Source organism: Phoenix dactylifera, chromosome 1 (genome assembly GCF_051530095.1).
Source record: "Phoenix dactylifera cultivar Ajwa chromosome 1, Ajwa_hap1_PhDact_Kaust_v1.1, whole genome shotgun sequence".
NCBI classification, from domain to species: Eukaryota; Viridiplantae; Streptophyta; class Magnoliopsida; order Arecales; family Arecaceae; genus Phoenix; species Phoenix dactylifera.
Window position 1 is genome coordinate 1,819,960 of NC_143190.1, and position 24,825 is coordinate 1,844,784.

At 37.7% G+C, this 24,825-nt stretch overlaps 2 protein-coding genes across 9 annotated transcripts; one reads left to right on the top strand and one right to left on the bottom strand.

The window, feature by feature from the left end:
- Positions 1-136: 136 nt before the first annotated feature.
- LOC103705741 (outer envelope membrane protein 7) lies at positions 137-12,756 on the top strand. Of its 2 annotated transcripts, none has more exons than XM_088716528.2 (2): positions 137-1,640; positions 10,007-12,756. In XM_088716528.2, exon 1 carries the CDS (start codon positions 1,384-1,386, stop codon positions 1,612-1,614), a length of 231 nt encoding a protein of 76 aa, XP_088572654.2. In that variant the 5' UTR covers positions 137-1,383; the 3' UTR covers positions 1,615-1,640; positions 10,007-12,756. The 2 variants fall into 2 exon arrangements, with proteins under 2 accessions (XP_088572654.2, XP_088572651.2); XM_088716525.2 differs by lacking the exon at positions 10,007-12,756 and adding an exon at positions 6,206-6,707.
- LOC103705740 (fanconi anemia group D2 protein) lies at positions 2,042-23,068 on the bottom strand. Of its 7 annotated transcripts, none has more exons than XM_088716516.2 (31): positions 22,348-23,061; positions 21,834-22,272; positions 21,425-21,679; positions 21,125-21,337; positions 20,878-21,009; positions 20,451-20,580; positions 20,314-20,360; positions 20,129-20,230; positions 19,890-19,997; positions 17,481-17,623; positions 17,026-17,120; positions 16,817-16,904; positions 16,653-16,704; positions 16,477-16,557; positions 12,975-13,025; positions 12,750-12,853; positions 8,288-8,741; positions 6,413-6,448; positions 6,108-6,315; positions 5,889-6,022; positions 5,622-5,808; positions 5,297-5,529; positions 5,088-5,183; positions 4,736-4,828; positions 4,620-4,652; positions 4,407-4,535; positions 3,165-3,225; positions 3,038-3,093; positions 2,896-2,952; positions 2,693-2,813; positions 2,042-2,490 (listed from the first exon to the last, which is right to left on the bottom strand). In XM_088716516.2, the coding sequence occupies exons 1-31, from the start codon at positions 22,755-22,757 to the stop codon at positions 2,336-2,338; spliced, it is 4,503 nt and encodes a 1,500-aa protein (XP_088572642.2). In that variant the 5' UTR covers positions 22,758-23,061; the 3' UTR covers positions 2,042-2,335. The 7 variants fall into 7 exon arrangements, 6 of the variants coding, with proteins under 6 accessions (XP_088572642.2, XP_038970464.3, XP_088572636.2 ...); XM_039114536.3 differs by having other exon boundaries at positions 12,930-13,025; positions 22,348-23,058; XM_088716510.2 differs by having other exon boundaries at positions 20,314-20,580; positions 22,348-23,063.
- Between the last annotated feature and the right edge of the window lie 1,757 nt (positions 23,069-24,825).

Consider the following 24,825-nt stretch of genomic DNA (forward strand, 5'->3'; position numbering starts at 1 on the left):
CTTTTACAGGATAGCTCATCGTATAACCTCCAAAGGAATGTCCACCTATCTTGTTGGATGATTCTGATGGCTTTGCTAGTGAATGGCATTATATATGCATACTATGTTGGAAGTAAAAAATCCTCATCATAAATGAGTGTGTGTTCACCACCGAGGTGGTAGCACAGTTGTAACGAGGCTTTGTTTCCAACGGAGTGACCTAGGTTCGAAACACGTGGGTGTCGATTAAATATGGGAACCGGATGCCCCCCATCTGGTTTGCTCGTTGGGAGCGCTACTGGTCCTCTGGTACTGAGGTGATGCTGGGATGACGTACTCATACGCGGGTTCGCCCGTGCTGGTGGAGAGGGTATGAGAAACTTTCTACCTGCATCGGACATTCCCTAGTGGAAGGGGGAAGGGGGGCCAGTTTATATTTCCCTATTTTTTGAGATTTTTTCCTTTTTTGAATTTTTCCTTTTTTATTTTTTTTTAAAAAATAAAAATATAAACTGGACAGCTTGCTGGTCCGGTCTATTTTTAAAGACATCAATTACCATTACCCGGCCCATCCTACTCTAAGGCTCCATTTGAAAACTTGGAATTAAGGAGAAAGAAATTGAATGGAAAGGAAAGTTAAAAATTTTGATGTTTGGGAGATTTTTAGTGGAGGGAAAGGAAAAAAAAAGGAGGGAATAGGAGAAAAAATTTTGGGCTCCAATTCTCTCCTTCCCTCATAAGTAGAAAGAAATTGAAACTTAATAAATTTTTTATAATACCTATTTTACCCTTAAATTAAAGAAGTACTAAATTAAAAGGACAAATATATCCTAGGGCATCTTTTGTTTTAACCTTTTATATGTCATCTCCATCTCCGTATACCCATATGCTGCACCTCTACTAAGCTCCATCTCCACAGCTGCACTTTCAGCTGACCCGGTCACTCATGACCCGATCTGATCCGATCCATTTGCACCTCTACTTATAAGCATACCCCTTTTATAATAAAGGTATTTTAGTAAACATGTTAAAAAGATATGTTTTTTTTCTTCTCTCTCCAAACTCTCAAATGAGAGAAAGGAAAGTACTTTCTCTTTCCTCCTAAAACTTTCAAACAAGAGGAAAGAAAACTCCATTCTATTCCTTTCTTCTTCTTTTTTTTTCCTCCACATTAAAGTTTTTCTTTCTTTTCTTTTCTCCCCAAAACTCAAAACTCCCAAACGGAGGGTAATAGTTATCAATTAACCAAAATATACAACACAGAGTTAATGAATTATATTCAGCAGAGATACACTACTTGCCGGTATATATGCACACAGGTTTCCAACCACTGCCGCAAAGCATCCAACCAGACCGCAGTCAGAAGACAAGGCAGAGAGAGAGAGAGAGAGAGAGAGTTTAAGGATGGGAGCCATCACGACCGCGGTGGTCGCCATTGCGGCGGTGATCCTAGGGTGGATCACCATCGAGATCGCCTGCAAACCGTGCCTGGAGAAAGGCCGCAACGCCATCGATCGCGCCCTCGACCCCAATTACGACCCCGATTCCTCCATCGTCCCAATCCCGACCCCGACCCCGACCCAGCCTCTCCTGGATCCCATTCCCCCACCTCCTCCCGCCGCCAAGGCTGTTTAGCGGATCCACTGCTTATTGTTCTTCTGGTAAGCATTACAATATCAGTGCTCTCGGATGAAAGACCCCCCTTTTCTTATTCTTCTATTTTTATGGGCTTTTGGCTGAAGATTTGTACTATCGGATTGATGGATCTTTGGTTTGCATTTGTATCCGAACATATTGTTTGATGGAATCAATATTGGAAGATCCTTTTGCCCTGCATCATGTTGCTTTTATGTGTTAGGTTTTCTGCATCCGTTACCGTAAGGTTGGCCCATTGTATTATGATGGAAACAATTTCTTCTTTGATGTGGTTTGAATTATGTGCCTGTAGAGGATGTTTTCTGATAAATGCTGTGTTTGGAAAATCCAAGGAGAGGAAATAAGGAAGAGAGCACGCACAAAAAAGAAAAAGCTTGAAATTATGGAAGTTGCTATGTCTACTATGTGCCTATAGAAATGCTTGATTGACACCGTTTTATTTCTCTTATCCAAATGGATTGTGAACAACATAAGCAAATGAAGGACACTATCAGATGCCAATTTTCATCAGGAAAAAGAAAAGGTAACAAAAACAATTAACTATTCTGTATGTATTCTTATGGTTAGGATTTATATACAAAAAATAGACACATGAGAAGGTCCAAGGATCTCTAAGATAGAAAACCTTCCTTCTAGTTTTGGATTTTTTTTACATCTACTCTTTAGTTCAAGTTGTGACACTAGCTCTAGAACATCAGACTCAGTTTCCATCATCTCCTTGGCTGCTATCATCAGCAGGAACCCTAGGCTCTGTCTCCATTGGATTTTCTGCTTCTATATTAATGTCATCATTTCCATTGTCATACACCTGGGAACTTATCACATGACCACTTAAATCCTTGTGTTTCAAATTGCCTGACATAAAGAAGATGGTTAGATACAAGGTAAGGTTCAGTATATATGACCACCTATTCTGAAGCTGAGTGGGTAATATAGCTGCACTATGATAAGCATGAACACACACTAACACAATTGCTTAAATGTGTTATATGATGAGACAGGATGATACTGGAAATGAAACAGAAAAGTGCCTCTGTCCATATGATTATGAACCTACCCATCCAAAAACTGCATCCACTTGAGGTATTGTGAAACAAAGCCTTAACATGGAACACAAAGCGCTCCAAAGACCTCTTAGTAGCAGGAACCTTGCTTGTGACCATTGTCCGTTTTGACCCCTTAGCAAAGTAATGATATTGGAGTGAAGACAGGGAGAGATTTATCTGTCAAAGACAGCTAGTTGCATAAATGAAATCATACCTTAGCCTCAGAACACAGGGTCTGTATAATTCGTGTTGCCTTTTGAAGCTCTCTGACCTGCAATACATTATTAAGGCAAGAAAGAAGTCCGATTTGAAGGTGATTTGACATTGTCAACCAGCGGGAGCAAGATGCATCTTACCGTTTGAATTATAATGTCATTGTGTTCTTGGAAATGATCGTGTAAGAAGTCAAATGCTGGAGAAATATTTATCATTCAGTGTCCTACCATCAATTATTCAAAAACTATGGGGATTTGGATTGTTTACCTTTAAGAAATATATCGACAAACTTGCCCCCATACTTGACTGCCATAGCATGCATAGCTACCTGCATTCCACAGCGTAGTAAATAGACAGTATTTTTTTGACACATTTGTTTTATTATTTGTAAAGAAATTCATACTACCAAATATAGCGTGAAGCACTTGAAGATAACAGAGATGCATCAGCTGTCTAACATGAAACCTATTCAAGGTGAAGCTGTTACGGTACACCATATACAAAAATCAGATGGCATGTTGATTCCTAAGAATTTACATTTTGCACCTTCAAAGCATTTTTCATATAAATTCAACAGATTAGTAAAGCACATTCAGTATAACATGGTCATCAAGGTGAAAAACTCCAAACCAGATAACTGGCCAGCTGAGATTGGCTTCTGCAGGTGTATAAGCAGGTGTAGGCTGTAGCGATAAATTTATTCAAAATATCTCAAGCTAGACCAATTGCACAGGTCACCTCTCATGGTGCCTTGCCCAATCAAAATACATCGGATCTCTCACTATTGTCTCGCAATAAGTACTTCATATGCCTTGTTTCTCAAAAAAATGAAGGATCTAACTCTTTTTTCATTGATGCAACTATATAACCGCAAACTTAGCAGATTTTGTCATGGCAATTGAAGTGTTCACTTGCTTTCTCAAATTTAGGCAACTACCTTGTCCAAGTTAATCTCCAAATATCTACATCTTCAAGGATTTTGTATTCAAATTACTGAATAGTGATGGAAGGGCTTTTGTAGTGATGGAAGGGCTTTTGTCATGGTGATCACAAATCCCAAGTTTTTCTATGACGAGCTGATCTAATTGTATGATTTTTTCTGTGAAATACTAATTGATAAAAACTTTATGTATTAGTAAGTGTTAATACTTTAGCTCTCAGTAGCATATTAATACTATCTGTTCCAAAATTTTAACATATTAGACAATTTAGTGACAGGAACTTGTGATATAAATACGCAAAGCATCTCCACATGCCTATTTGGTATGCAAGGAAAATTAATATGCTCTATTGACAGGGAAAGGTATCTTCCTGCTATAACTGGCCATTCAATCAGCTAACTGCGCACATGATACGTTGAGGGATGCATTATCAGTCAGCATTTCCATAAAGATGTCTCAAATAAATCAAACAATGGAGCTATTATAAGACACTTAAGGGCTAAGGTCTAATAGATTACAAGTAATTTTAGGAAGATAGATGATAACTAAGATACAACCACATAGTTACCTTGTCATGATCCTTGCACATAGTTACCAAAGATACAACCACATTCACTGATTGGCGGAGCTTTACGAACACCTTGTTTAGATCTTCCTGTTGAACATCTGCTCGAGTCTTCAATCTGACCTCCTTGACCTAAAAGAAAGAAAAAGGACAAACTTGAAATACAGAGATGTGCTCATAATGATGTCTTAATCGCATACTAGCTTCATAACTCACCATTTTGATTAGAACATCAAGGTTCTCTTCATGCTGCACATTTCCAAGGTCTATAAAATTCTGACCAGTGGAGAAGAAACTGAATGATAGATTAGCAAGATGTTTAAAGCACTTACTAGAACACGGTACCATGTAAGAAACATTGTAGGGCATAATGTTGGAAACCCATGGGTGGTTTCCTGTGTGTTCTTAGTTTTGCATTTAGGGACCTGTAGCACGAAATATTTTCTTCTTAGGTTAGAAGTTTTGACCTTGATTTTCGTTAGACAGGCATAATTTGTTGACCTTAACAAGTAACTTATGATGGATGTCTTGCACCAGGATTGTAAACAAACAGCGATCAAATATAAATATAGGATGCATATATATTAACAAGGTCATCTGTTCTTGTAAGTGGAAGAGAACATTTGGTAGAAATTTATATCTATCATCCACATGAGAAAGCTAGGGCCACCACTTTGCACGCACCTGAGGCAGTATTGTGCAAGCTAACTCTCCAAGTAAATCAGAAGAGGATTTGCTATTTTTCAGGTATATTTGCAGTGTCTTCTGTATTATGTCGCCCTGGAAGGGAATATAGGGGAAAAGATAAGAATTGTGAGCAATTGTCACTTAAGCTGGCATCCTTGTCTATTATTATGATTAAGAATTGCAAAATAATTTAACTGCTTCCTTACTTTACTCTTCCATCCATTTTCAGTATCCTCACTACCCGGATCATGCACTAACAATTCACGAGCAGAAAACCCAAGCCTGCTCTGTAAAAAAGGAAGAATTTTCTGAGAGCATCCCACATGCATGTTCTTCCCATTTCCTTCTGAACACTTATCAAGTAGCATAGCAATTGAGCTCACAACTGACTGCAGAGTTAGTAAGACTTCCGATGCTATCAAGAAGGAGAATGAGTGTGCTGCACAAAATAAGACCTTTTACAATGTTGCAACTTATAAGCGGCACAATTTTGTGGCACAGAAATCTGGAAAAAGATTAAATTGTCGTTACCTGTACTCATGACACCCTCAAAAAATGAGTATACACCACAATACAAGTAATCTATGTGCCCAGGTGATGGAAATGGTTGGATCCCTGAAAAGAAATGATCTAGTGTTTCAACTGGTTGGAAAGCTTCTAACAAGTCCCTGAGAATTGGCAAATTTGTCTGAAGGAATATGTCTGGAAGGCTTATCAACTGCACTAAAATGAGGAAAAATAAATGACTAGGTAATCCTCATAAAAGAAGAGTTGAGAATGAAAAGTTGAAAAAAATACCTTGCTATAGCAGCAAAGAACCTCTCTAAACACAGAACTAGCAACAGAAGATTTTGAAACCACTAGATATGGTATATCTGGGTTTCCGGCAGAGGAGGAGTGAGACTTCCAATGATCTTGGCAAGCTTCAAAACCTACAAGGTTGTCACTCATAATGATTATACTGCATGACATTAGACACAAGTAGCCAGAATTTTTGAAATACTAATAGCATCTTACCATCTTTAAGCATAGAAAGCGCACAATCTAAGTGTCTCCTTAGGCTTCTAAACACTGGTCTAGTCTTGCTCAAAAACTCATTTGTTTTTATTCTGCAGCAACCAGGTGGAGCCTTTGCCAAGCAAGCAGTTGCAAACTGTTTGCTTGGAGGATTTAAACAATCCAGCTTGTTGTGAAAGTCTCGGAGAAGGTACAGATGCAATGGCATCTAGAACAGAGAATAAGCATTAGAGCATTAGACTTGAGTCAATCTCACGTGTTTGCAAGGACAAATACGCCAAAATACAACATGAATAGAAGGCTACCTCAGCTGCAGGGTCAGAACAACAGGAATCTCGGGTCTGCAATATAAGAAAATATAGACTCAATATGTGTCCATTAAATTAACTACAGATTGTTCAAAACATAATGCTTCTGTCATATTATGTAACTTATCACAGTTGTATTAATATGCAAACGCGGCTACCAGCTCAGCTTACAGATAAATTACCTGGACCAAAGGACCCTGATTATATTTTAATGAACTGAAGGTGACTATCAAACTCAGAGCTCAGCACTTCACTGCATGTCTCAGATGTATATAATCTGGTACATTTGCTACCCAACATCCAATGACTAATAGAATCAATCAAACATATGATTTGAACTTAAAATAGTTGCACTCTGAATGATGTAGCTGCATTCCTAGCGGGAAGGCAGCATTCTGAAGTGATGTATTATGGCTTGATTGGCCCCCTGGGTGTGGTCCTTAGCGATCTCAAATGAGCCACATGAAGACAGGAATTATAATACATAGCCCACACCATATACTCTGAGTTTCCACCTTCTCAGATCATGGAAATTCAACATATTAGTTCAGAAGGCTGCATTCTATCCAATATATGACAGCTAAAGCTGCTAAAGCACTTTGCAACACCGACCATGGTTTGCCGAACTAGTCTGCTAAAAGCTAACAGGGAAAAAATGGGCCTAAAAAGCTTGATCCATGCCTGATTGCATACACACTCTAAAACATGCCAATGAAGTTCCATTCATGCACACGTCTTGCAGGAACACAGTCTAAAACATCCCACTGTGAGATATGGATATTTAGGATGAACAAAATCTTTTCTTGAAAATAAGGTCAGATATTAGGCTTACAAGCCAATGGAGTGGACGGTGAAAATGAAAACAGAAGGAAGAAAAGTTGTGTTTTTGGTATTCTACAAAAGTTTATGATAGCAAGTGAGATTAGTTGGTAAGAGGTAGGGAAGGCTGAAGATATGGAGCTTGCAAAATGAATTGGAGAGAAGGGAGACCTTCTGGTGGGGCTACCAGAAAAGGCTGCTTACCATGTCAATAGTGGCTTAGCTATCACATGTCAAGCTACCAAAGAGAGAAGGAAGGCCTTACTTCATCAATGGGGCTGCAAAATAAATCATTTACCATGAGAACAGGGGTCACAACAGGGATGAGGGTTATTCAGAAATCCTTTTCCCACTTGTTGGGTAAGCTAACATTTAGCAAAGTTCAGGCTACGAGTCCTCCCAGAAACAGCAATATCAAATAAAAGGCCGGTTCAATCATGTTATATAGTATAAATTTTTAAAATATATGTATATAAAAAAAAAAACTAGGCAAGTGTTATCGCTATCTTTAACAGCATATAAGAGAGGTTAACCTTGTATAAAATGAGTTAAATATTTACATATTTAGTTTCTAACCCAACTCTCAGATCCTACTAACCGGTTCAGTGGATTAAATAGCTACTTAAAAGTTTGTTTCCTGTCTAAACGTTTTGGTACTCAATAACCACTTGAAAGACTGCCTAACCATTTTGGCAGCCATTTCACTAACCTTGATGTGCAATATATAAAAAGAAATATATATCCCATGCCTTACCTTATTCAAGTTTCAGGAATATATCATGCCAAAGACCTATATCTGTACTGCTGTGTGACACCCATCTCCTTGTCTACCACATCATAGTTGCTCATAGCATTCTTTATTGTCCACGTCAATGGTGTAAGCACAAATATATCCTCATTTACAGTTGTCAGCAAACAAGCATACATGCAATCATTCATTAACACTAAGATAAAAATAGTGAGAAAACAAGGTAATCTTCCATGTGGACAGTTAAACTACTGGCCATGTTTTAGTAGAATATGGCTTTAAAAACTATCACCAGCTATTCTTACCTCAGAGAAGGTTAACATAGAGAGGCAGTCAACAATTAGAGGTCTGAATTTGAATCGTTGTGATTCCAGAGTCAATGGTGCTGCCGATATATCCACAAGCCCATATTCGTTAGAGTCCATGGCCTCATGATCACAGCATATTTTCACCTTAGATGATGGTTCTGGAGAACTCCCATTTGAGGCATCTTGACTTATAATTGCACCTGCTCTTTTCAGTGCATCCATTATTGTAGGCTGCTTGAGCTTTCCATCGGGATCCAGCTTTTCTGAATTCAAGTCTCTTTTTCGTTTTCTCTTGTTTGGAGAAGTGTTTTCTGCACTTCTTTTTTCCTGTTGCTTTGAATAATCATGCTTGCTTAAAAGAGGTGATCCAGAGTTCTCCACAAAATAGTGGAGTTCAGGTAAAGATAGAGGGTAAGACTTCAGGGAAGCATTCAGTAAGCCCTCCATTAAACTGCATGAAACAAACTAGGTCGATCAGATTTTCACAAGTACCATGATTGACATATAAGCAATATAATGACACAAGACTGAATACATCTAGAAGATGAGAATGTTTTAATTCAGGTCAACACTTACAGTTAAAGACTGGTTAGTTTGAAGCTTACCTAGCAAGAGACATCTTATGTCATGCTAGGCGCCTATGTGACTATTTTGAAGTTCTATTTTCCTTTATAGCATGCAATTGGCAATTATGGATACATGAAGATGATAAAACAACTTTTCTAATTTTACCATGTTATTTTTCAACATACTTAAAAGCTCATTAAAACTCATATGAAATCCTAGGAAATGAACATAAATAATCAATTTATCTGAAGAAACTTGTCAATTTATCTGTAGAAAATATAAACCTGTAGGCAAATGGTATGCTAATATATTACAGTCATCTTGATATGTATGTAAATAAATATAAATGAAACCATCACATGATTGATAAGATAGACAATATAGAGACAGCAAGCCACATGAATTCCACTAATGTACCAAGTAGCCACTCAAAAAAGATTACCTTTAGCTAATCCATCTAGCTAACTTTAAGATGGTAAAGTCTTAAAGCTAACATTTTCATATTGACTTGAAATAGAAAACTAGACCCATGCCTCATAACAAGGGGTGGAAATGGGTAGGTTGGGTGGGTTCAGGTCTTGTTGTGACATATATTAGTGAGAGTCTGTCAGCCCAAATCTAATTCGTTTTTTAAATGAGTCAGAAATTCATAACCAAACCCAAACTGTTTGTCAAACATGGAGCCCCACCCGACATGCATAACTCGTTTAATAACCAGGTTGGATCGGGTGAAGTCTGTGATAATAGGTTAAAGGGGTCTTACACAGGTTAAATGGATCTTAAATGGCTTAAGCAGGTTGGTTTGTAACCATGTAGACTGACCCAATTATTAAAAGGGTTGAAACAGGTTAGACAGGTTAGAACTCTAAACCTGAATCTAACCCATCCAATGGATTAAATCGTGTTGAGCCATGCACAACTAAAACTCATTTAAATCAAACCTGAACCCATGTCTCGGATTGGTTGTGGGTCGGGCCATAAATTATCACCCCTACTCATAACTAGTTGCCATATATTTCCTTACTTTATACGCATCCTTCATAATATAATATATACATTTAATTTTTCAGTTCATTTGTTATACACAAAGTCACCTCAATTTTGTAACATACCATATGATCTATCCATTTCAATAAAAACCTTTTGCAGGCTCTACACTTTGATGTAGCATTTTTCAGTCAATTGCCAGGGAAAGCACATGAATTTAAGTGGTCATCAGCTCAGCACAATGAGTATGATGTTGATGTCCTATCAGAAAAGTAGCAGGGGCACAACACCAACAATTTCCCAGTACTTAGGCATGCTATGGTAACAATGCAAGCCAAGCATGCCAAAAACCAGCATGGCATGGCTTGTGTCATTGGTGAACTTTTTTGGTGTTGAATAATTAATTTAATAGCTGATTCTAGCCTTGCTGTACATTCCAATTTATCTTCTATATATTCTCCTTTGCTCTTCTTAATTATTATCTGTATCTTTTATCAGCTACTCATTGATAACTCAAGAAAAGACTCACTAGACAAATTAACTTTCTACATCATACTACTTTTCAAACTTGAATTGGAGTTTGTGTTGTACTAAATATGTTTCTTCAACCCCCGCTCAAACCTATTTTACTTTTTCTAGTTCAGTTGTCATAGCCTCCAATTTACTAGCATCTTCATGTGGATATCCTTGCACATCCTACAGACATTCTCTCCATCTCTCTTGTGCTTCACACAGATAAAAAAGGATACATACATAAACCCAAATAAATGATATGCCTATTTTGCCCTTTTTTCTGAGAATGTTATACCCCTCTAAGCTTTTATGTTTGTCAAGTTCCAATGCAAAATATTCTCTCTACAGTAACCTTTTCTGCTTTCGTATTCATTTACCTTTAGACTCTCTGAACTCATTGTTCATCTTATTGGGCATTCTGATGTTTATCTTTGCATTTCTAGTTTCACTTGCACTTTCCTTTTTTTCCTACTTCATCCAAGTAATATTTATCTTGAAATCGCATCACCTTGCTTAGATGCATTTTGACTAATCCTTCACATTCAACACGCACACACATAAACACCAGCACGTGTAGAATGTTATATCCCAATTCCCACATAACATAATTGCCTTCATATTTCAGTAACTCTTTTCTTTTGGGAAATCAGAATTCTGATGAATTTGCAACTACCCAACATCACTAAACAACAATTTCTCTTTAACTTGCTATTGATTTAAGGTTTTGACATCTCGCCTCATTCATATGTCCCAACCCTTGCTCTCAATGTACTTGGATAAGGCTATTTAAGGATCTGATGCTTAGACAAACACTAATACCCGAAACATGAGCCTGAGACCATGCAACAAAGGTGTTTGGTAATTAAGTTGGGTTGGTTGGCTAATTAGCCCAATATCTGTGTAAGTTATAACATATAAATGGCTCTTTTGTGGATACTCAATAATGCATCCCTATTCATTAAAAAGTGTTAAGAGATACAAGAAGTCACAAACTTAAGATACTGCACACAACAAAGTAGTATATATAACTATATCAAAGTTTCATCACGTCAATATCACTAAATTTATAATACAATGAGCCAGATTAACCAGGCTTAGGCTCTGTTTAGAAGTTCCAATCAAGCACTGGCCGGGGCCAAGCTTGAGCCTCAACATTGCAATTCGAGCCAAGACCGCTAAATTGAGGCCTAGCCACACCCTTACTCCTAACCTGGTTTTCTCACATATGCAAACTTAATTATTACCTACATTAATACTGAAGTGCTCTTTGTTTTTCATTCACTTTCTATACTTCCAAAATATTATCACCATTGTCCCTCTTCCATTTCTAATCTCGTTTCCCCCAACTTTAATATAGTTGTAGTTTTTGGTCATCTCCTAATGCTAGCTCCATTGGTTTCCTCTTTGGTGGACAAATATTACCGACCTTTTTCATCATTATATCTGCAAACTCAATAATTTTATTCATAAAGTTCACCCACATTATAGGTGACAATCCCTACAGCTTCCCAAAATTTTAATTACCTGACAATCTGAAACCACATTGCAGCACTGCTGCAACGATCTGAGTACTTCCACCAGGGGCCTGAAATAAATTTTGCATAATCTCGAGAAATGAAAAAAAAATTTAGTTAGCAACAAATGGACTTCCCAGTCTCAGTTCCAGATTATCCAATTACAATATAACTCACTTACATTTAATTGAGGTTGTGATTGGCTCTCAAACTGATTTTTAGACACCAATAATTCTAATAAATAAATGAGAAGGAATGCAAACCCTAAGTAGATAGAGACTAAAACCCTAACTTGATATTTTTAACTTTGTAGACACTTGAGTGTAACTGGCCCACTTTCTTTGCCGAGCAAAACTCTTGTAATACTTTATCTAGACTGAAAGAATAGCAATCGGCACTGTGATATACGAGGTGGAGCAAGTTTGTTTCAGAATTCCATGAACCCCAACTTCCACATTAGGTATAACTTCTCTGAAAAGAAAATCTCATAATTAAACATTATTTATAGCATAGATTATCATAGGCATGACATTAGAAATGATAAACTAGATGGTTATGACAACTAATCAGCACTATGATATACGAGGTGGAGCAAGTTTGTTTCAGAATTTCATGAACCCCAACTTCCAGATTAGGTATAACTTCTCTGAAAAGAAAATCTCATAATTATTTATAGCATAGATTATCATAGGCATGACATTAGAAATGATAAACTAGATGGTTATGACAACTACCCTCGACCAATAAAGAATTTATAGGCTCTAATTTCAGAAGTGGCTCTGTGGTCAGTATCTGAGGGGCATTTCCATAAGAAACTAAAGATTAGGTGCTTGCTTTAAAATAAAACCAAACGACGTCAGTTGAATACCAATACTCACACCAGGTTTCTTAAACGCTTCAGTAACTTTGCCAACGTCTCATCCTTTGTAGCCTGCGTTATACAGTCAACTCTACCAGCAACTTGGGTGCTAAAGGCATTAAGCTGCAAATACAAAAAGAGTAGTAACACAAAAACATGATCCACTAGGAAATGATGATGCTATGAAGTGAAAGCGTACCAACTCCCTCATCCAATTGATGGCATAATAAAGTGAGAAGCACACCATCTTTTTCTTCTTTCCTGTCAGCTTCTTCCAATGAGCTCCAACTAGATACTGGCAAAATTGCCAATATGCAGACCAAATGCATTAACTCAAATAACAGTTTTAATCATCTCAAAATGTGCGCATATGTCTCAAAATTTTTAGAAGTATGCCAGCAATGAATGGCACAAAATTCATATTTCTGGACAGGGGACAGCAATTACAACAAATATTAAACATAACCAACAATAATCAGGTACTAATAGGAAGCATTGGGTGTAGGATGACATCTGCCGATTTTAGTAGGTTAACCTCTATATGCACATTTGCAGTCAAAAATCATTAACAAGAAGTATTTTGTGTGTGAGGAATATGCTTCAAATTCAGAATATAAAAATGCAAGATATGACGCAAAAGCCATGTAAAAGTAGGGGGTAAAATTATGGTTCAAGCATTTGTTACCACTTGATGTAGTTCTTAACTTTTAGAATTGAAAATTTTAGGGTGCATTCCCTTAAAAAAGAAAAGAAAAATATCACTTAGAGGCACATAACGACATGTTGGCATTACTGACATTTGCAACATTGTTGTATATAACATTTTTGGCTTTACTGTGGAATAATTTCTTGGTTTTACATCTTGTGTCCTATGGATATTACAGCTCTCTATATTAGATAGTCTTTTTACTCTTCAATCTACATCCATCCAAGTCCTTAAAAAAATTTGAAATGCATGATCAAAAGGTGCCAGCTTATAAAGCCGATAGGTCCTTGACAACTGGACCAAGTGACCTAGGATTGAAATCCCGCCTTCACCAGATTTGGGCATTAGGGATACTTGGCAGAGGGCTACCACCCGTTGTGTAGTTCATTGCTCATGAGCCCTTCTATTAAGAAAAAAGGAAAGAAAAAATCATTACCATCGAGGCAAGTTCCCATCCTACCAATCAACTATCTAGCAGTCTAGGTCTTCTGGCAGGACTTTCTCGCACCTAATTTAGTTGTGGATGAAAATATGGCACTTGAGACTTAGTGACTAACTAGAATCTTCTACCTAGGGTAATGCATCCCCTTCAAAATTTGCTTGAATCTTCAACCTGCATCCTTTTTCAAAGTTAGTTCTTTCTTCAATTGTTCTTAAAATATCTGCTTCCCTGCATCTACGACCGCTCCTAGTATTGGAAAATAAGAGCTGAGAGCCGACAATATGTGGTTCTTAGAGTTTGTTAGAGGCTTTCTTAGCCTTCTGCAAGTAGTACAACAAATGATTTTTGGTGATTCAAGCATCATTATCTTATCTCCACAACTAAATTATACAATATGATCTTCATGCACATAAATTTTTTCTTTTGCTTCTCACTTAAGGATTTGCATAGACGTTACATGTGCATAATGGAACATCTTAGTTGAAAGGTCGCTAAAACCCCAACCACCAAACCACTATCAACATTGAATAGTGGGGTTAAGATGAACCAATGTTTAAAATATTTTTACTGAGCCCCATAACAATTTTGTCTCAAGTCAGTATAGTACCAAGGCACTACCATCCTAACTCTGGGAACGGTTTGGCATTTTAGAACAATACCAGGATGCTAATGAGCTTGCAGAGTGAGGGTCGGGCTGATCCAAGAATGTTGAGCCGGGCCCGGGTATGTAAGTTAAGCCATATATCTAGGAGGAACTTTAAAGAAAGAAGGGCTTTAGGTTCTTTGCACCCTGTTTTGGCATAGCAGCTATATTTCGATTCATCCTCTTCTTCCACGGGTTTCAAAATAGGACGTTGAACCCATTTCATATAATGGGAGTAGCTTACCTCCTGGGCGCTGCTCCGTGTTGTTGGGGATTAAAGAGGAAAGGTTGGTCTTGACCAATCGTCTATTTTAGGATATGTTTCAGATTTCAACTGACTAACAGAAAGGACAAGATGAAGGAAGGGAAGAATAGAAAGGAAAAACAGAGAAGGGAGAGAGAGGAAAAGAAGGCATTGGAGAGAAGAAGAGAGAGAGAAGAGAAAAGAGAGAAACTTTCTTTCTCAACAACGCAAACTCATACCATACAACTCGTGACTCAAGTCTCTCCTTTTAGTTGTTCCATACACTAAAGTTTCACTTGGGACTAAGTAAACAAATAAAAAAGAAGGCATGTAACCTGACATCTTTAAACAAAGATAAACTTGATACATTAATTAGATGATCAATTTTGGAATGCCAAAGAACATTGATGCTCCAATATGTTCTGTTTATGCTACTAGCATTTTGGATGAGCACTAGGATCATAATAGTAGAAAATTTGCTACATGATCCAAGTTCTTGACTTCATCAAAAGTTATTATACATTTGGCATTGGCTATTTGACATGAGATCACCACAAAATATAGCTTTGGTTGACCTATGGTTTCCTCAATGGTAGTTTTTAGCTTTCTTGAAAGTAACTAGCTTTTGAGGAGGAGGTAACTACTTTAGTGACCAGTAAGATCCAATTCCACTCTAGTTTCAATATCATATTTATGGGTTTATTCTATCTTTTCCAACAAATCAAATGTAGTATTTTGATGGGTCTTGCATGTTTAAGCACCAGATTAAGACATGCATGTGAATTATTAACTAGATCTTTTAATAGGTTTAGTTTTGGATAGTGCAGATAAGATAGAATTTAGTATGAACACAACTTGTAGAGGGACTCAAAAAGTGTTTCCTTGCATTAATCAAAATTTATAAAGCATTGGTATTACTCCATTAACTTCTTCAAACAAAAATAAGGAAATAATGGCTAGCAACAAAAAAAGGAATCAAACATGTAGATGAAGATATAGCAAAAAGAAGCAAACATATCATATGTGCATAAATCCATGTGAGATGCAAAATGCTAGTGTGCAATCAAACCATCTCATAGGAGCTTGCAAGAAGAAAGAATAAGAAAGTGAATAACAGATGACCTGAATTAACCAGATGAGCTAAAATGTGAGATTGCTAAAATGTGAGCCATAGTATGTACACTGCGGGGGGGGGGGGGGGGGGGGGGGGGGTGTGGGGGGACAAGTACAGTATCTACACTCATGTAGTTGAAACTTGAAACCAACACCACAACACAATTTGTAGTTGGAGAAATTATGCTCTACCTTGAAACCCTATCCTTTTGGTGGAACCTATAGCTCAATACAGTGAGAAGAAGCGCAAGGGGATTTGGAGCAATTTCCACCGCATATGAAGGTTGGATAGGAATCATTTGCAAACTAGTGTCCATAAACCAACCACAAATATCATTCCAATTTTCATGAAATCAATTGATGGGGTTTCCCATCTTTCTTCTTGGGAAAAAAACAAAAAATATGTGGAATAGGTCTTGTTGATTGTGTCCCTGTGATTCTTTCAAACTGATCTTACAATGTAGGTATTTTTTATTTAAAAAAGATCCAATACTCTTATGAAATCAACAACATGCTACAATCCTTAAAATTATGATAGTGTTAGACAAAATAACTCGATGAAAAGATGATTATCTGGCTAGAGCACCATGCATCTTACCTGAGGAGAAGGAAGATACAAAGGGCAGCCAAGAAGGGCATCAATTCCACCAAGAGATCCTTGATTTGTCAACCTTTCGATCTTTTCACAGAAAGGGAAACAATGAGTTCAAGTTGTTTTTTTTTAATCCTTCAAAGTCTAAAATTTATATCAAGGTCGAAGAAATCATTACTGACAGAGGATAATAATGAAAACTGAGAAGGAAGAATTTGCAGAGAGGATGAACATCTGAAACCAACAATTATCAACATTAGAGAGAGATATGTTCTGAATTGCGGGATATAATTAAAGTGAAACTACTAATGAAGAAAATCATATAGACATGAAGGTAAATCATTACTGTTGCAAGGAAGAGGAAAGTAATGACAAGATATTCAGGCATAAAGGAGATAGATCCCCATCCAAATTCATCCATAAGTCTCCTGAAACTGAAAAAAGTGTATTATAAGTTGAGCCTCTTGCTCCCACTAATCAGAATATATAGCAGTTCCTAATGCTTATTGCATTTCATGGCTGAAGCAAATTATAGTGTAAGTTCCAGTAACCAGCCTCCTATATCATTGGATGAGTCCTTCAAGGGTAACTGGCCTCCCTCAAGATCAGCCAGAAACAGTGACTCAAACTCCCCAACATGCTTGCCAATCCTACAGGACAAAAATTATCAATAAAAGTTATTCTTCTACATCACATCCAGAACTCGAAAAAGAATAACCAGACAAATCATTACAGAAACAGGACTGCATGTTTCACTAAACCAGGTTTGAAAATACATGTGGTTACTTTTTACAAGCATATTTTGGAAAAGCAGACAGGTCATAAGCCTCACAAAGTTAGTTCGGTGGAAAAACAGGTCCATTTCTGTTTTAACAAAGTCTATTTTACAAAGAATCATGCTTTATTATTATATGTTTTGATAAATCTCACAGACAACCAAACTGAGATTTTCTATTGAAATCTTCAAAAGTACATGGCAAAATTGCTTAGATTGTTAAAAACCCACACACCACTCAATGATTGCCGGCTGAAGAGTACTATGCTCCAACAAAGCAATCAGTTCATCATATAGAAGGATTAATGGCAATGTCTCCAATTTGCATGAGTCTAAAGACAATTGCAGCAGTTCAAGAGCCTCTTCACAATTCGATTTCTGTATACACGAGGTGCAACAGAATTGTCAGTGCAAATATCAGAATTGTAATTTTCTTTGTTTTCTTAATGGAAAGCAGAAATTCCATCCTCCAGGATATACGATTAAGAAATGAGTAAACCTGACAATATCATGATTTTCCTGTTGGAACGAGCCCACAAAGCATAACAAAGCATGTGACACCATGGTGGCCTCTACAGGCATCAATTGTACATCCAGGGAGAGTTCAGCACTCTAAGTTCAAGGATGATATGCCTTTTTTCGTAAAGAATGATGATATGCTTTTAAGTTAAGACTATATTCCGAGTCTTAAGAGACAGAGAGAGAGACTAGGTGATCCGGTTCTCTGATTCTTAATCTTTCGCAAGTTATCAAACAACTTACCATCTAGGATACTAGATTGCTGAAATTTTTGTTTGAGATAGATGAGTTGAGTTAACTAAACTGGGGGTGTCATGGTTGATTGTGACTTAAGCAGTGCAGAATTATTGAGAAGAAAGGATAACATTTTTGTATGCATTTCAAAAACATGTATTGAACTAACAAAGTTGCAAAGAAAAAAATAAAAAGAAAAAAGAAAAAAGAAGGATGCTATCCGCTGACATTTTCAAAAGGATAACTCTCGGAGTCACATAAAGACCACATTATGATATTTTGAACGTCTTGCAAGATGCAAAATTCTTGTCAACACATGATTCAAAGATATTAATTTTTGTAAATTTGGTTAGAACTTGTGAGGACCATGCAGTTATGTGTTTAGTCTCACATCGGCTATGCACTAGGTAGATTTTGGGTACTTATATAGAATCAAAGAAACCAAATAATATCTTCTGGCTATCTTTTTTTAGTGAGATCCTAGGTTGTTACAAAATGGTATCATAGCAAACCCGGCCTATGGCCCATGTGAACTAGGGGACACTGCAGCATAGGTCCATTGGGTTGACCACAGGCTGATTATGTGTTTGTGATTGGATTTGAATGGATCTATACCCTTGGCCTAGCGAGACACCATGTCTTAAACGGGGAAAGTATGTGAGGACCATGCGGACATGTGTTTAGTCCCACATCAGTTATGCACTGAGTAGATCTTGGGTACTTATATAGAATCAAAAAATCCAAATAATACCTTTTGGCTAGTCTTTTTGAGTGAGGTCCTAGGTTGTTACAAAACTTTTAAAGAAAAAAAGAAAAAACAGTATGCATTACATATTCAAAAGGTCAAAGTATGCTCATCCTCTAAGCACCTCAACAGAGCTCTTGCCTCAATTATTATTCAAATACCAATAATCATTTCAAGACCATATATGTGGTTAAGAATGCCCTACATGCCCAATGTCCTCAAGCAGAATGTTAGCAAAATTAAAAGAAAAGCCTCCTATAGCACTATAGACAAGTTTCCTTTAGCTAACCAAAGTCAATTATTATCTAGAAGGTATGTCGCTCTATTCCTACCTGTAATTTAAGGAGAAAAACATTACTTTTACCATACATAATGTTCATCAGTCATAACTGAGACTTAGCAGAGAGTTCTGTAGTTCATGAAACTGGTGGTTCATTTTAGAGGTAGAAACACTTAGATGAATACTTCACTTATAAGGAAAATAAAATTAGAATGTGACCTTTCATGTGTTGATGATAAACCTTATCACATAGAACATTTCTTCTCCAGTCCATTTCGGATTCTTGTCTTACATGATAAAAGCAACCAAATAATAAATGGTGTTGGCATATGGGAAATAGAGAAGAGCATCAAAGATGGGAAACTTCAAATTCCTATCATAAGTTACATGTAGTACTATATGGATGCTCGAAAATATCACTTCATGGTTGGGTGCATGCATGCCAATGTATATAAAGATATTCAAGAAAATGAAAAAGCCATTTGAGGCAATTGGGCCTTATACTGATCCAGGCTTAGGACATTAAGTCTCCACCAAAAAGGGTGGAAAATCTACGCCTTCATATCCCACATTTTTGCAATCTAAACTTTCTATTTCTTGGTTCAAATTTTAAAGAAAACATACTATGAAAATTCAATGGTATTGCTGACTTGGCAAAAGTCAGAGAGCAAACAGAAGTACTGTCAAGCTGGTGAATCTGTTAGAGTGCTTAAAAATACCAAACAGTAGATCAACTAAACATCTGTGTAAAGCATCAAAAATATGTAATACTAAAAATATGTAATAATAAATAAGAAAAGTATTCTCGCGTTCTAGGATCCATACATTTATAAAGGATGCTTGTTCATAATAATACATGAGCAGACCTGAGAAGATGAGAAATTGGTTGCAGCATTCACATCCCCAAAAGTAGAAACTATCTTTAAAGTTCCAATTATTCCCATCTTTCTGTACTTATTGTCTGGATTGCTAACCTGTGCATGTAGGTGATGACAACACCAAGAAAAACAAGTATAGCAAAATTCCTTTAACCATTCCTACTTCCAAAGAGGAGAGAATGCAATTGAACAAAGTGCCATCTGAATCATGTATTGTTTACCCATACCTGCTTCCTTACAATCATCAAAAGCTCATTTCCAATTTTAGAGCCAAGTGAATTAGCATTTGAGCGAGCGGATAATGCTAAATGACAGAAAACTTCATAGACCTACAATGTGGAAAGCAGTAGTATATCAGTTGGTGGAGAAATAGAGCATGCTTTCAAAAGAAAAATATCAGAAGATTTAAAACCTTGTGAAGATTATCCTCATGAAACCCGTCTAAGTAGTCTAAGACACCTGCATCATAAAACATGATGACACTAATTTGTGAAGTGCATGTTGTACTATTAATTGCATATAACGCTATAATTAGGCTATTCAAAATACCGCTTATATGAGAAGAAATTGGGATCAGCTCCTCAGAGTACTTTGATGTCAGCAAGATCATGGTTTCCAAAGCAGAACTAACTTCATAACCAACCCCAGAACCTATATGTGTGACTAATGCACCTAGAACCTGATTGACATAAAATAGAATTTAGATATCTGTAAGTATATATTCATTTTTCTGAAGTCTGAAATAATAAATAATGTCACATCCACAGCATCTTGGACAGTTATGTGTAGGACAAACAGCACGTATCTCTAACTAATTTTGCAAAATTATATAAATGTGTGTATATTCCTCCCTTGCTAAATTTATGGTCGTGGTGTCCAAGAGACCAAGACAAACCTTAAAATATAGGGCTTCTGGATATGCAAGATAGATCCAGCCCAGCCTTACGTACGAATGGTGAAAGTTGGTAATATTTACCTCTTGTCTTGAATAAGTATCAGTGAACTCTTCAAAGAGTGATGTGTACAGGTAGATGCCAAAATCTCTTGCTTGTTGTTCTTTGCATGCCAACAAGTACTCAGTTACTGAAAGAAATGATGAAAAGTAGTCCTGAATGCACAAAAGATGCAGAAGGTAAGCTCTTGTGAACAGCATGAACAAAGATAGTTTCTATGTGGGAATGAGCTATTTGAGGATCGAAATAGAGGGGAAGAAAACCCCTTACCTTTACTAATTCTCGGTGTCCATGAATACATTGACCAAAAAGAGCTTCACGAAAGACACCATCCACAATCTTCTTTTTGAATATTTTCTCTGCACCCTTTTGCAGGGAGCCTCCATTCGCGTATATGATCATAAGGATCCAGACATCAATGACCTTGTGGTCACGTGGCTGGTCAATAGACTTCAGCTCCTTCAGAAAAGCCTCACAAAGGATCTGCACCCAAAGTGAATGAGAAGGTTCCAATAAATCAATATTCAAATAGAAAACCCGAGGTTAAATTGAACAAGCTAGATGCCGTACATTTTTAAATCGAAGACTTGATCTCAAAGCATCAAGGATTGAGGCCTCAGTACTATCAGCCAGCGATTTGCCTTTAAGCTTCTTGTTCCGGGCAGCTCGCGAATCAACCACCCCTACAAATTTTACTTGCTCGCGAATCTGTGAGATTATCCTCCTAACATTTGTCGGGGTTGCAGAAAGTAGTAGGAACCTAAGTAAATGGGGCGTATGCTCCCCATCAACCGTTCTAATGCAAGATATGGCAATGGTGACGGCCTTCAAGAATATAAACAACCAAAGGTCATAAAATTCAGTCAAAAAAAAACTGTGCTGAAAGGATTGAGCACTCATAACTGCAGCAATACCAAGGATCCCAGAAAAGAAAAGAATGGCAGTTTGATTAATAAAGAACTAGCGAAAGCTCCGAAACCTGCTCCTGTAACTGGTCATCCAAGTTCAGATCGGAGAAGGAGTCGAGCACGGGCGCAATGACCTCCGAGTCCTCCTGCAGAATTCGCTCGAGGGCAGCAACGACGGTGCCATGGTTCTGGTCGCCAATGATCTCCGGAAGGGAACCAATGATCTCCTTCTTCAGCTGGGGAGGGGAGATGGAAAGGACCTCCATCAGCTTCTCAGAGAAGCCCTCGGCATCAACAAGGAAATCGAGCCACCGGAACTGGTTGATGATGAGCCTTGCAACGTCATCATTGAGCGACAAATGGCCGGCGGCGGCAGCATCAAAGTACTCTGGGAGCTTCTCAAGGAGCAGCTGCTGGAGCTGGGGCTGGACTGGTGCCACCAAGAGGAGAAGCCTCACTAGGCTCTCCCCTCTTGATGGTCTGCCGTCTTGGGAGGCCGGAATCAAAACCCTGGATCGAAAGGAAAGTAGGTTAATATTAAAAGAAGCAAAAGAGAGGAAGACGATTAGGGAATAAAGATTGTACCTTCGGAGGTTCTGTGAGTTTTGGACGTAGGAGGAGAAACCGGAGAGGAAATGGGAGAGGAGGAAGGAGTCGCAGGAGAGGCGGCTCTCGAGGTGGCGGCGGAGCTTGTGGGGGTCGGCTGGGAGGGAGGGAGGACCGTCGTGGGGGACGCAGAGGGTGCATCCGGCGTCGGCGAGAAGCGAGATCATGGTGCCGATGTGCCGCTGGTCCCCCTCTTCTCCTCCTCCGATCGCCTTGCCTTTGCCTTTGCTGCCGGCGCTGCTGCTCCTGGGGTCGGCGGCCCCGATGGCGGGAGGAGTAGGAGGGGGGCTACGGTCGCCGCGGAGGGCGGAAGAGGCGGGTTGGGGTCCCGGGAGAGGGGCAGGCCTCTTGCGAGGATTGGGAGGAGCGCTGCGCTGGAGGAAAACCATGCCTGGCTTTGGATGGGGATGGAAGTGCCGCTCGGTTCTTCAAGGGGATGGAGAGAAGGATTGAATGAACGGAATTTTGCCCGCCATTTTGCGCGCCCTCTTCGTCTTTGGAGCTGGAAGTCAGTTGGGCTGCAGGGCCTCCTCCTAGGCCGTACCCAGGACAGGTGTCATCAAGTTAGGTTCGCCGATACGCTTCCTTTCGGAGTTTGTATTACACCCGACTATCACGTGTGTGGAACGTGCCTCGAAAATTTGGAGCTCATGGTTCTTGACATGCCTCACCGAAGGGTATTCAAAGAGCTCGTGCAATGCACGGGACTCGGGAGGGAGGGAGAAATGGAAGATTTTTTTTAAAATAAATAATCTTCTAAAAATTCAAATCTATCTAGATATTTTTTTAAAATTTATATTTATTTTTATACTATCATAAAACACTGTTTTTCACAAATGCTCCTAATATAACGATTTTTCTAACACCGTTAATAAAAATCATATTTATTTTAATTAAAAATAAAATAAAATTTTGAAATTATTATTTTGTCCTCCATCGCGATTGCCTTATAAACGTTTATTTTTGCACATCTTCCTATTAAGGGTATTTTAGTTATTTTTAATTTGAAATCATTAATTTTTTAATAGCATTAGATGGCGTGAGCACGTATACAAAAACAAAAATAAAAAAAAAGGAATAGCATAGCAAAACAAGTATTTTACGAGGGTATTCATACAAATATTAATTTTGGAAGGATTTTCGTGCAAAATTCGATATTTAAGAGGGTATTTATACAAAAAATCAAAAAGATAAGCATATCATGTAGAATCGCGGACAAAAGTAGTCAATGCTTAATGCTTATGAGGGAGTTCTGTTTGCATAATAAATGAAGAATTTGTAGAAAAATTAAACCCACTTTTTTTAATATCTAATTCAATATTTTTTTTGTTATTATATCATGATAAAAAATCTTGATGCTCGAACAAAAATGTCATTGATATTTTGAATTTGGATTTTTCAAATGCCATGTTGATAAACACAAATTCTTTCCCTCAACCCTTCCATTTTTCATCATTTTCTCTGATTTCTCATCACCATCCTCTCTCTCTTTTCGTCATCCTCCTCCTTCTCGGTGACCGTCGTTATTGCCAAACCATCAATTTCCTTAACCCATCGTCTTTCGCATCTCCTTCCACCTCTTTCTCACCCTCCTTGCCCTTCTCAGCGTATCCCAGAGCACCATCCATTTTCTCCTCTCTCTTATGGTGTCCTACCCTCTTGTAACCTTTGACTGCCATTTTTTCTGATCTGAAGTCTCAGCAAAAAAAAAAATTAAGAAAAGAGAACAAAAAAAGAATAGTCCAACCATCATGGTCTTTTTGATAGCGTGCCCATCATCTCCTAAATAACAAATCCAACCTCTTCTATTGCATCATAACAAAGATCCTGCATAATAAAATAAGTTTTACATGACAATTGCATAAGTTTGAAATAATATTTGCACAAATTTATGAAAGACCTACTTGGAGATTGTTCCAGTAATTATGCAAAAAAAATTGCTAAATTTGCAAATAATTAAATAAATAAAATTTTTAAAAAAGAAAAAATGAAATGCATGCCTAAAACGAACTGTGGTGGAACACTGCCTTCGGAACGAAATCATCCTTTTATGCAAGTATTCGATCAATATCGTCCTGAGATATAATGAGCTTCTAACCTAATAACTTCTTTTAGTTGCCCATGAGGAGGAGAATAAAGAGAAGGAGAGAAAATGAAAGCAGTGTGAGCAAGAGTGGCAATTTATAACGCAACTCCTCAATTCGACTCGTGAACGACTCGTTTTAAGCAAGTTTGGGTTTAATATAAGAAGATTTAAGTTGTAAATGGGCCAACCCATCTAAACCTATTTATTAAATAGATTATGACCTGACTTGTTTATCCTCTTTAAAACCCATTTAACTTATTTGAAACATGCTTAATCCATTTCTAACGTGTTTAAACCAACCAGCTTAACATTTTTAACTTCTTTAAAATCTATTTAACTAGTTAGAAACCCATCTAATCTATGTAACATGT